The sequence below is a fragment of the Symphalangus syndactylus genome, chromosome 14 (assembly GCF_028878055.3).
Source record: "Symphalangus syndactylus isolate Jambi chromosome 14, NHGRI_mSymSyn1-v2.1_pri, whole genome shotgun sequence".
Taxonomy (NCBI): Eukaryota; Metazoa; Chordata; class Mammalia; order Primates; family Hylobatidae; genus Symphalangus; species Symphalangus syndactylus.
The window spans coordinates 25,781,441-25,793,097 of record NC_072436.2 but is presented as its reverse complement, the minus strand read 5'-3'; the positions used below and the strand labels follow the sequence as shown (position 1 = coordinate 25,793,097).

The following is an 11,657-nucleotide window of genomic DNA, read 5'->3' as shown; positions in this document are numbered from 1 at the left end:
AAAACGGCTCTTGCGATGGGGCGAAGTCCGAGCTGCGGCGGGCGTTGGTCCGTGAGGGGAAGTGGGAATCGCTAGGTTCGTTCCGGACCCGCCGCCCCATGGCCCAGTAGTCTCGCTCTGGTAGCCTGCCTCCACTCGTTACCGTGCCCCCGCTGAGGGCGCAACCTGGGGGCACTGGGGAGGAGCAGTGGGAGAGAAGGCGAACGGGCGGTCTTCGCTGGGAGGTTCACGGCTGGCCGAGCGGAACTTCTGGAGGGATGCCGTGGTGGCCGATGCCGGCGGGTGTGAGCGAGGACTACGAGGCTGATGCTGCGGCTTGGAGGCGGGGGCCCGCAGGTGGCGGCCCGATCCCTCCCGCGCTGCAGCGTCTCCGGGCCGTGTTGCTGCGGCTGCATCGCGAGCGGGAGCAGCTCCTCCAGGCCCGAGACTGCGCCTACCACCTACAGGCGGCTGTGCACCTCATGAAGACCCTGAGTCCTGGCTCGCCATCCGGCGGCCCTAGCCCCCTGCCCCAGTGGTGCCGCGACCTGCAGCTGCACCCTTCCCAAGGGGCAGTCCTGCGAATCGGCCTTGGGGAGGCCCTTGAGCCGCTGCTGCTAGCGCGCCCCATCGGACTAGCTGCCCAGTGCCTGGAGGCTGTCATCGAGATGCAGCTTCGCGCTCTCGGCCGGGAGCCCGCCAGCCCGGGCCTGTCGTCCCAACTAGCCGAGCTGCTCCTTGCACTTCCCGCCTACCACACGCTACAGAGAAAAGCCTTGAGACACGTCCCTGGGGCTGCACGTCCTTTCCCCACGTCCCGTGTGCTCCGCCTTTTGACGGGGGAGCGGGGTTGCCAGGTGGCAAGTCGGCTGGACGAGGCGCTCCAAGGATCGGCATTGAGGGACCAGCTCCACAGGCGGTGCCAAGAGGAGCGGGATCTGCTACCAGGGCTGCTGGGCCTGGTGGGGGGCGTGGCGGGTTCAGCCAGCTGTAGACTAGGGCTTGGAGGGGCTGGAGCCTTGTGGAGCCAATATTGGACCCTGCTGTGGGCAGCCTGTGCTCAGAGTCTGGACCTAAATCTGGGACCCTGGAGGGACCCCAGGGCAACAGCGCAACAGCTGAGTCAGGCACTGGGTCAGGGTGAGTGATGGGCTTGGGTGGGCGTTTAGGAAGGCTGGGGTCTCTTCCTTCTCCCTGGCCAACTCACTCACCTGCCATCCTGAAAGCAAAAGCAGTCCCTTTAGAATGAACACCCCTGGGTTCAGACTATAGCTTCTGAGCTTTCAAGGCAAAGCCTTGCTTTCCACCCCAGTCCTGAGTCTTGGAGGAAGCATGCCTTCTGGCCTCATCGAGTGGGCAGGGGTTGTGGAAAGTGAGACCTTGTTTTCAGGCCCCAGAGTCATTTCTCCCACTAGCATCCCTGCCTCAGGAGTGTGAGAAGGAGCTGGCTTCTTTGTGTCACAGACTACTTCATCAGTCGCTTATCTGGAGCTGGGACCAAGGTGAGAAGGAAGGGGCACTGGGGGTGACATAAGTCCCAGGTTACCGCTTCCCCACCACACTATACTCTCTCATCCTCAGGTTTCTGCCAGGCCTTGGGATCAGCTCTTGGGGGTCAGAGCAGCCTTCCCACATCCTCTGGCACTGCTGAACTTTTGCAGCAGCTCTTTCCTCCTCTCTTGGATGCCCTTCGAGAGCCCAGGTTACGACTGATTTTCTGCCAGCCTGCAGGTGAGACGAGGGGCTAGGTCTGGGGAGACAGAGCAGTTGAGGATATCTCTTTTCTTTCACTCTGTTCTGAAGTCTGCTTCTTCCCAAAGGTACTCCATGACCCCTAAGATACTCACTCTGCTGCTCAAATTCCCAGATCCTGCGCCTGTCGCCCTAGGTCTCTGTACCCTGCAGACCACCTTGCTCTGGTTCCTGGGCAGAGCTCAGCAGTACTTGGCAGCATGGGACCCAGCTTCCTTCCTGCTCCTGATCCAAAAGGACTTACCTGTGAGTGGCTAGGGAGTAGGGAGGGGAGCAGCCTGAGCTAGGCTGAGCCCTCACTCTCTGTTTCCACCCAAAGCCTCTGTTGCATGAGGCAGAAGCTTTGTCTAGCCTGGCCTCAGAGGAAAGCTTAGCTCTGGAAGTGGAGCAGCAGCTGGGCCTGGAGATCCAGAAGCTGACTGCACAGATCCAGGTGAGAACAGGGGCCTCGACAGTGGCAGTGTAAGACCCTGTGTTCTGTGCCAAGTATCGGGGGTGGGAAGAGAACATCTCAGTAACTTGGAATCTCCTTGGAGTCTCTGCTAAATGTATCTTTTTTTGCTCTGTTCATTTTTTGTTCTCTTTAACTTTTTTTTTTTTTTGATATAGGGTCTCACTTTGTCACCCAGGCTGGAGTGCAGTGGCACAATCTCAGCTCACTGCAGCCTCTACCTTCTGGGCTCAAACGGTCCTCCCACCTCAGCCTCCCTAGTAGCTGAGACTACAGGCTCCTGCCACCACACCTGGCTAACTTTTGTATTTTTTTAGTAGAGGCAGGGTTTCACCATGCTGCCCAATCTGGTCTCAGACCCTTGAGCTCAAGTGATCCATCTACCTTGGTCTCCCAAAGTGCTGGGATTACAGGCATGCACCACCATGCCTGGCCCCTTTAACATTTTACTATGGAAAATTTCAAACATGTACAAATGTAGAGAGAGGTGTATAATGAACTCCCATATGTCTATCACCAAGCGTTTAACAATTATCAACTCATGGTCAATTTCATCTGTGTATCCCCTACCCTCTCCCCAGTAATGCCAGACTCTCGTTTTGTGATGGCAACAGCGGATCATTGCCTCGATTCATCATTTCATTAGAGGTTGTAAAGTGGTAACATTTCAATTCTCATCATTCCTACTTCATTTATGAGTTGGATTACTCCTATGAAGAAAAACTTGCTTTCATTAATGATTTGGTTACTCTTAGGTATATTTTAGAGAGAAAATTCAGGATAAATGATTGCATCTTTCTCTTTACTTACCAGTTATCGGCACATTTCTCCTCTCTTAAAAGTTTAATTTGTATTTTTATTAATGCTTTGGGAGGCCAAGGCAAGAGGATTGATTGAGGCCAGGAGTTCGAGACCACCAGGGGCAACATAGCGAGACCACCCTAGGCAACACAGACCCCTGTCTCTCCAAAAATTAAAAAATTTAGCTGAGCATGGTGGCATGCACCTGCAGTCCCAGCTACTTGGGAGGCTGAGGCAAGAGGATCGTTTGAGCCCAGGAGGTCGAGGCTGCAGTAAGCTGTGGATAGCCACTGCATTCCAGCCAGCCTAGGCAATACAGTGAGAGACCCTGTCTCAAAAAATAAAATAATGCATGTCTGTAGTTTAAAAAGTGAAATAGAATATTATTTTATAAAACTAATGAAAAAATAGCACTTTGCCGTCACTCACCTCTGATTTCTATTTCACAGTAGTAACCTTGATCCATGTTTGCCTGTTTCTCCTAACATTTTCTTATATATTTATGAATAAAGCCATTATACTTTTTCTTCCCCATTTTGCACATTTATCTATTACTATGTGGAAGATGTCTGGTTTTTTGTTTTCCTGCTCAGTTTTCTCCTCTTTGCCCTGAATAGGGGCGTGGCTATAGAGTTCAGTCCTTAACTCTCTGCTTTTCTCTCAATATTCCTGCTTACCCACAGTGTCTTGGTGCTGTGAACTCCCGGGTTCAGTCTTTCTGGCTCCCAGAGTTCTTTTTTTTTTCTAAGACAGGGTCTCACTGTCACCCAGGCTGGAGTGCAGTTATGTGATCTTGGCTCACTGCAACCTCCATCTCCTGGGCTCAAGCAATCCTCCCACCTCAGCCTCCTGAGTAGCTGGAACCACAGGTGGAAACCACAATGCCCAGCTACTTTTTTTTTTTTTTTTTTTTTTGAGAGGGCGTCTCACTCTGTCACCCAGGCTGGAGTGCAGTGGCGTGATCTCCACTCACTGCAACCTCCACCTCTCAGGTTCAAGTGATTCTCCTACCTCAGCCTCCTGAGTGGCTGGGATTACAGGCGCCTGCCACCACGCCCAGCTAATTTTTGTATTTTCAGTAGAGATGGGTTTCACCATGTTGGCCAGGCTGGTCTGGAACCCCTGACCTCAGGTGATCCACCCACCTCAGCCTCCCAAAGTGCTGGGATTATAGGTGTGAGCCACCACACCCGGCCAATGCCCAGCTACTTAAAAATTTTTTTTTTGTAGAGACAAGGTTTTGCCATGTTGCCCAGGCTGGTCTTGAACTCTTTTTAAAAATCTTTTTAAAAAACTTTTGGGAGGCCGAGGTGGGTGGATCGCCTGAGGTCAGGAGTTCAAGACCAGCCTGACCAACATGGTGAAACTCTGTCTCTACTAAAAATACAAAAAAGTAGCCAGTATGGTGGCAGGTGCCTGTAATCCTAGCTACTTGGGAGGCTGAGGCAGGAGAATCGCTTGAACCCAGGAGGCGGAGGTTGCAGTGAGCCAAGATAGTGCCATTGCACTCCAGCCTGGGCAACAAGAACAAAAACTGTCTCAAAAAAAAAACAAAAAACAAAAAAATTTTTTGGCCAGGTGCAGTGGCTCACGCCTGTAATCCCAGCACTTTGGTAAACCGAGGCAGGCGGATCATCTGAGGTTAGGAGATCAAGACCGGCCTGGCCAACATGGTGAAACCCTATCTCTTCTAAAAATACAAAAATTAGCTGGACATTGTGGTGCACGCCTGTAATCCCAGCTACTCGGGAGGCTGAGGCAGGATAATCACTTGAATCCGGGAGGCGGAGGTTCCAGTGAGTCGAGAGTGTGCCATTGCACTCCAGCCTGGGCAACAGAGTGAGACTCAAAAAATATATATATGTATATATTTTTTATTTATATTATATATATTTATGTATATTTTTTATTTATATTATATATATTTATGTATATTTTTTATTTATATTATATCTATTTATATATATATATATATATATTTTTTTTTTTAATTAAAAGTTTGGCTCGTGACACAGCCCTCAGGAGATCCTGAGAACATGTGCCCTGTTCTTGAACTCTTGAGCTCAAGCAATCCACCACCTTGGCCTCCCAAAGTGCTGGGATTACAGGCATGAGCCACCACGCCCAGCCTGGCTGCCAGAGTTCTAGTTAAACATCTGCATTTGCCTGTTGGGCATTTCTACCTCAGTTTACTGCTGTCTACTTAAACTCAACATGCCCCAGAGCAGGCTCATCATGAGTACTGCACACAGTGACGGTCACAGAGCCCTGAAGAAGGAAGGCTATAGTGGGCATGTGGTTTACAGAAGCCTCCATACATGGCCTACGGCTGGAGATGGTGGCTGGGAAGCCTCAGAGGAGTGGCTGGGATTACCGGAAGTGGGCAGTTTGTAGATCCTTGTGGGGGTAGCAGAGAGGTGGCCTTACCAGAGCAGAGGTTCCTTTTGTGGGTATGTTCACTGGGGTTGGGTGTGGGGGTAGAGTAGTAAGCAATTTGGCATCAAATTGTGGAGGGCATGAACACCAGCCCCAAGAATTTGGGCTTTACCTCATGAGTGATGGGGTGACATTGTAAGAGCAGAAGGGCATAATCCCAGCATTTTGGGAGGCCGAGACTGGCGGATCACTTGAGGTCAGGAGTTTGTGACCAGCCTGGCCAACATGGTGAAACCCCATCTCTACTAAAAATACAAAAATTAGCCAGGCATGGTGACGGGTGCCTGTAATCCCAGCTCCTCAGAGGCTGAGGCACGAGAATCGGTTGAACTCGGGAGGCAGAGGTTGCAGTGAGCTGAGATTGCGCAACTGCACTCCAGCCTGGGCAATAAGAGCTAAACTTGGTCTCAAAAAAAAAAAAAAGAGGCATTGTGAGTTTTCTCCCTGTTTGGACTGTAAGATCCCGGTGGGTGGGGGAGAGACTGTCACACTCTGCACCTTGCATTCCCTCAGTGTTGAGTACAGAGGCTCCTAACAAAAGTCCATTGACAAAAGGGCAATTTCCTTGACATAAATAAGGGAGGAGAAGGGGGCTTGCATTTACTGGAGAAGAGAGGAAGATTTTGGATTTAGACAGGTTGTCAGATGTGCCAGGAGCCATATGGGCTCCACTCCATGTCTGGCCGCCCCCGGGTCTATCCTGTCTTCAGGCTCCCTGGCATCTACCATTTCTTTACAGAGCAGCTGCCATTAACCACATTTACTGGGGTTCCTCTCCTTCAAGATGGGCTGTAGAGCAGAAACCAGCTTTATTGCTGTGTTCTCTCCCTCCAAAAACAACCTATCAAACCAAAGAAACAAAACCAGCATATAGGCCTTTTCTTGCTTTATGGGTTATATTGCTCTGGAGTGGGCTGTCAAGAATAATAATATATAATAATGCCTTTCAATGTAAGGACATTCCAAAACTTTCTGAGTCTTAGAACGTTCAAATAGTCATTGCTTCTGGTCTACATACAGTTCTTGTCTTCCTTTTGTAGGTGATAACCAAAAGATCGTTGTAGGCTGGGTGTAGTGGCTCACATCTGTAATCCCAGCACTTTGACAGGCAGAGGCAGGCAGATCACCTGAGATCAGGAGTTTGAGACCGGCCTGACCAACATGGCAAAACCTTGTCTTTACTAAAAATACAAAAATTAGCTGGGTGTGGTGGTGCACTCCTGTAGTCCCACCTACTTGGGAGCCTGAGGCAGGAGAATCACTTGAACCCGGGAGGCAGAGGTTGCAATGATCACGCCACTGCACTCCAGTCTGGGCGACAGGCAAGACTCTGTCTCAAAAATAAAAGGTCAGGCCGGGCGCGGTGGCTCACGCTTGTAATCCCAGCACTTTGGGAGGCCGAGGCGGGCGGATCACGAGGTCAGGAGATCGAGACCATGGTGAAACCCCGTCTCTACTAAAAATACAAAAAATTAGCCGGGCGTCTGTAGTCCCAGCTACTCAGAGAGGCTGAGGCAGGAGAATGGCGTGAACCCGGGAAGCTGAGCTTGCAGTGAGCCGAGATTGCGCCACTGCACTCCAGCCTGGGCAACAGAGCGAGACTCCATCTCAAAAAAAAAAAAAAAAAAAAAAAATTAAAAAAAAATAAAATAAAATAAAATAAAAGGTCATTGTAATTCCCCTTTCTTCCCTCAATCTCTGCCCATTGCAGATCGTACAATCCCTCTCTCTGGCATATGCTCTGTGTGTGTGTGTGTGTGTGTGTGTGTGTGTGTGTGTGTGTGTTGCGGGGATGGGGACAGGGTATGTCTTTCTTTTTCCTTAAAGCTCTTGTATAATAAAATTAACTTCAAGGATTTTCCATCTTTTGAACCAAGCTGGGGAGAGCAAGGTAATCCTAGGGCAATTGTTCATAATTTGGGTCCAGACCTCTTGGAAAACCCAGTGACAACTATGGCATTGCTCCTCAAAAAATGGCCAGGCATACACAACTATGCAACAATTCTGGGGTTTTATGGATGTCAAGTTGGACATAGAGAGCTCCTTAGATATAGAGGATCATCATAATTTGACAAGCTCCTTTTACTTTCTCCCTATCCCTACAGCTACTGCCTGAAGAGTCACTAAGTGTCTTTTCTCAACAATGTCATAAACAAGCCATGCAAGGTTTCAAGCTCTACATGCCACGGGGTCGGTACTGGCGGCTTCGTCTCTGTCCTGGTAACTCCTCATCCCAGCTCCTCCTTCCAGAGTTCCAAGGGGGTAATAGTGTCTCAGCCCTTCCAAATTCCGGTTCCCCTCCACTGTCTCCATCCTTGTCCTCAGCTTCTGTGCCCTTCCCTCCTGAAATCCTACCCTCTTCTCCCAAACACTCCACTTAGGGGTTCAATGGATCTCCACAGCCTTATATTCTGTCTTCTCTATTCCAGAACTTCCCAGTGCTCCTAGTGAGTATGCTGGTTTAGTGGTCCGCACTGTACTGGAGCCTGTGTTGCAAGGATTGCAAGGGTTGCCACCCCAAGCCCAGGCCCCTGCCCTTGGTCAAGCACTGACAGCCATTGTGGGTGCCTGGCTCGACCACATTCTTACCCATGGGATTCGGTTCAGGTCAGGAGTAAAGGCGGAAGTGGCAGGGGGTGAATGGAACTGGGAAAAGGAAGGGTTAATAAGTGGGAGAGGCAGGAGGGTCAAGTGGCCATACTGTACCTCTGCCTTCAGCCTGCAGGGAGCGCTGCAGCTCAGACAAGACTTTGGAGTGGTCAGGGAGTTGCTGGAAGAGGAGCAGTGGAGCCTGTCCCCTGATCTCCGCCAGACCCTGCTCATGCTCAGCATCTTCCGGCAGCTGGATGGGGCCCTGCTGTGTCTGTTGCAGCAGCCCCTGCCCAAGTCTCAAGTCCACAGGAGGCCCTCCTGTTGCTGTGAGTCACTCCCCTTCGCTCACTGCTTTGTGTGTCCCAAACCCCATTCTCACCATTAATCTGGCTTCAGTGTATCCCCAGCAGCCACCTACCTTCCACTCCTACCTTACCAGGTGCTTGTCAGGAGGTCCAGACCACAGAATTGCCCAGCAGCTGCCTCAATAGCCTGGAGAGCTTGGAGCCCCATCTCCAGCCTGGAACATCTCCAGCCCAGACAGCTCAGCTGCAAAGCACACTAGGAGGAGGGGGACCTAGCCCAGAGGGCGACCTGGTGGGAAATCAGCAGGCCTGGCTTGCCCTCAGGCAACACCAGCGACCCCGTTGGCACCTGCCGTTTTTTTCCTGCCTGGGAACCAGTCCTGAATCCTAACGAGCCTGGGACCAGGAGCCAGAAAGTTAAGAGCTCCCCATCTCTAGCTGGAAAATCCAGACATTCGGAATTGCATATTAAGGAAGCCCAGAACCGGAAGCTTGGAGGAAAGCATACTGGAGAATAAGCTACAAAGAGCCTGGGCTTAAGAATCCAAGACTAGGCCGGGCGCGGTGGCTCACGCTTGTAATCCCAGCACTTTGGGAGGCCAAGGCAGGCGGATCACGAGGTCAGGAGATTGAGACCACGGTGAAACCCCGTCTCTACTAAAAATACAAAAAAATTAGCCAGGCGTGGTGGCGGGCGCTTGTAGTCCCAGCTACTCCGAGAGGCTGAGGCAGGAGAATGGCATGAACCTGGGAGGTGGAGCTTGCAGTGAGCCCAGATTGCGCCACTGCACTCCAGCCTAGGCGACAGAGCGAGACTCTGTCTCAAAAAAAAAAAAAAAAAAGAATCCAAGATTAGGGGCTGGGCGCAGTGGCTCACGCCTGTAATCCCAGCACTTTGGGAGGCCGAGGCAGGTGGATCACGAGGTCAGGAGATCAAGACCATCCTGGCTAACACAGTGAAACCCTGTTTCCACTAAAAATACAAAAAATTAGCCGGGCATGGTGGCAGGCGCCTGTAGTCCCAGCCACTCAGGAGACTGAGGCAGGAGAATGGCGTGAACCTGGGAGGCGGAGCTTGCAGTGAGCCGACATCCAGCCACTGCAGTCCAGCCTGGGTGACAGAGCAAGACTCTGTCTCAAAAAAAAAAAAAAAAAGGAATCATCCAAGATTAGGCAGGGCATGGTGGCTCACACCTATAATCCCAGCACTTTGGGAGGCTGAGGCAGGCGGATCACCTGAGGTCGGGACTTCCAGACCAGCCTGACGAACATGGAGAAACCCCACCTCTACTAAAAATACAAAATTAGCCAGGCGTGGTGGCGCATGCCTGTAATCCCAGCTACTTGGGAGGCTGAGGCAGGAGAATCGCTTGAACCTAGGAGGCGGAGGTTGCGGAGAGCCGAGATTGTGCCATTGCACTCCAGCCTGGGCAACAAGGGTGAAACTTCGTCTCAAAAAAAAAAAAAAAAAAAAAATCCAAGATCACTCCAGCACCTGGAATCCAGAGTAAAGAGCAAGACCATAGCTTGGAACCTGAAGGTCAGCACCCTTGGGAGGTTCAGGCCTAGTTCTCCATCACTGAAGACATCTCAGGGATAAAAAGTTGAGTGCTCGGCCAGGCGAGGGGGCTCACGCCTGTAATCCCAGCACTTTGGGAGGCCGAGAAGGGCGGATCACGAGGTCCGATCAAGACCATCCTGGCTAACGCGGTGAAACCCCGCCTCTACTAAAAATACAAAAAATTAGCCGGGCGTGGTGGCACGCGCCTGTAGTCCCAGCTACTCAGGAGGCTGAGGCAGGAGAATCGCTTGAACCCGGGAGGTAGAGACTGCAGTGAGCCGAGATCGCGCCACTGCACTCCAGCCTGGGCAACAAGAGCGAAACTTCGTCTCAAAAAAAGAAAAAAGAAAGAAAAAACAGAGGCTAGAATGCACTTCAACTTAAGTCCTGGGAGCTACGCTAATTCATGGGGACCACAGAGGTTTAATAGGCATTTCTACACCTGGATCAGCCCCAAGGACAGTATTACCCTGTGCTGCCCCTTCCTATTACTATTTTCAGTCATTTACGAATATTGGGCTGTAGTACTTTCACGTTTATGCTTTGGCTATTCAGAGCTCACCGTGTTTAATCTTCAGTTACCTGAATGGTGTTTACCTTCTGGTGTGGATCATCCCGGCTTGTGTTAGCTCTCTCTCTTTGGAAGAAGCCAGGACTTAAGATCAAGTTAGCCTAGATGTGGCCCAGCAGGGTACAGAAGGGGAAAGGCTGCAGAAAACAGGCGTATTTTCGTACAAAGAGGTTTTTGCGCCATTTACTTATGGTTTTCACCGTCATATGAGAGGACTACTAATGATAGGTTGTATTTGCTGACCGCCTACTTTGGGTTCTCCCATGCGTTGTGCCGAAACCACCTCTTTCCTTCCTGCCTTCCTCCGCCTGGGCTGGGGAGCCAGGAGCTGCGGTTCACAGGCCTGCTAGGGAGCCTGCGGCCGTAAGTCTCTATTCCGCAGAAGCGCAGCCGTTCACGGCCTCACGCAATACGACACTTCCGCCTGCACGAGTTCTTCCGGGGCGGAGGGTCAGCATGGCAGCTGCGTTGGCTCGGCTTGGTCTGCGGCCTGTCAAAGAGGTTCGGGTTCAATTCTGTCCCTTCGAGAAAAACGTGGAACCGGCGAGGTACGAAGGGGAAGTGGGTAGAAGCGGGAAGTGGTGCGCCTTCCTTCAAACGGGGCTTTAAGCCCTCAGTCTGGTGCTGCTCTGTTTTTCCACCGTAGGACCTTCCTCCAGGCGGTGAGCAGTGAGAAGGTCCGCTCCACTAATCTCAACTGCTCAGTGATTGCGGACGTGAGGCATGACGGCTCCGAGCCCTGCGTGGACGTGCTGTTCGGTGGGCTTGGTGGAGAGACGGGCAGGAGGGGACAGCAAGCAGCCCGCGCACCCCTAAGCCCCAGCACTGCCGTCCCTCCCTGTCTCACTCGTTTGTTTCTTCCCCAGGAGACGGGCATCGCCTGATTATGCGCGGCGCTCATCTCACCGCTCTGGAAATGCTCACCGCCTTCGCCTCCCACATCCGGGCCAGGGACGCGGCGGGCAGCGGGGACAAGCCGGGCGCTGATACTGGTCGCTGACAGCGCCAAAGAGACCAACAAGACGATTTTAGCGTGGACTAGGACACTTAACCTAAGAAGAGTTTCACTTAATCATTCAACTCACCATCTGGAGGGCCAGGGAGCGCAAAATAAAGTTTAAAACCCTACTACCACAGTGTTTCTGGAACAAGACTAGATCAGAGAGGTGTCTGGATGACCTGAATTTATTTCACTTTCTTACTATCATT

The 11,657-nt window shown here is 51.6% G+C and overlaps 2 protein-coding genes and 1 long non-coding RNA gene across 4 annotated transcripts; all 3 read left to right on the top strand.

Moving 5' to 3' along the window:
- The first annotated feature begins 46 nt into the window (after positions 1-46).
- On the top strand, positions 47-9,797 carry CCDC142 (coiled-coil domain containing 142). 2 transcript variants are annotated; one of them, XM_063616556.1, is made up of 9 exons: positions 47-1,119; positions 1,395-1,481; positions 1,561-1,710; positions 1,847-1,977; positions 2,051-2,164; positions 7,525-7,639; positions 7,849-8,026; positions 8,138-8,337; positions 8,451-9,797. In XM_063616556.1, exons 1-9 carry the CDS (start codon positions 258-260, stop codon positions 8,705-8,707), a joined length of 2,094 nt encoding a protein of 697 aa, XP_063472626.1. In that variant the 5' UTR covers positions 47-257; the 3' UTR covers positions 8,708-9,797. The 2 variants fall into 2 exon arrangements, with proteins under 2 accessions (XP_063472626.1, XP_055097377.1); XM_055241402.2 differs by having other exon boundaries at positions 258-1,119; positions 7,525-7,681; positions 7,849-8,337.
- Positions 5,073-7,238, top strand: LOC134732348 (uncharacterized). The gene is made up of 2 exons (XR_010115391.1): positions 5,073-6,767; positions 7,086-7,238. It is a non-coding gene; the product is annotated as an uncharacterized lncRNA (long non-coding RNA).
- Positions 9,795-11,576, top strand: MRPL53 (mitochondrial ribosomal protein L53). The gene is made up of 3 exons (XM_055241418.2): positions 9,795-10,996; positions 11,095-11,207; positions 11,315-11,576. Exons 1-3 carry the CDS (start codon positions 10,905-10,907, stop codon positions 11,446-11,448), a joined length of 339 nt encoding a protein of 112 aa, XP_055097393.1. The 5' UTR covers positions 9,795-10,904; the 3' UTR covers positions 11,449-11,576.
- The last annotated feature ends 81 nt before the right edge of the window (positions 11,577-11,657 follow it).

Bases quoted from the DNA above. Each gene is read 5' to 3' on its own strand.
- CCDC142 (XM_055241402.2), top strand. From the start codon at position 258: ATGCCGTGGTGGCCGATGCCGGCGGGTGTGAGCGAGGACTACGAGGCT. The intron at 2,165-7,524 runs GTGAGAACAGGG...CTATCCCTACAG, and splicing joins AGCTGACTGCACAGATCCAG to CTACTGCCTGAAGAGTCACT. The intron at 7,682-7,848 runs GTAATAGTGTCT...TCTCTATTCCAG, and splicing joins CCTTCCAGAGTTCCAAGGGG to AACTTCCCAGTGCTCCTAGT.
- MRPL53 (XM_055241418.2), top strand. From the start codon at position 10,905: ATGGCAGCTGCGTTGGCTCGGCTTGGTCTGCGGCCTGTCAAAGAGGTT. The intron at 10,997-11,094 runs GTACGAAGGGGA...TTTCCACCGTAG, and splicing joins AAAAACGTGGAACCGGCGAG to GACCTTCCTCCAGGCGGTGA. The intron at 11,208-11,314 runs GTGGGCTTGGTG...TTTCTTCCCCAG, and splicing joins CTGCGTGGACGTGCTGTTCG to GAGACGGGCATCGCCTGATT.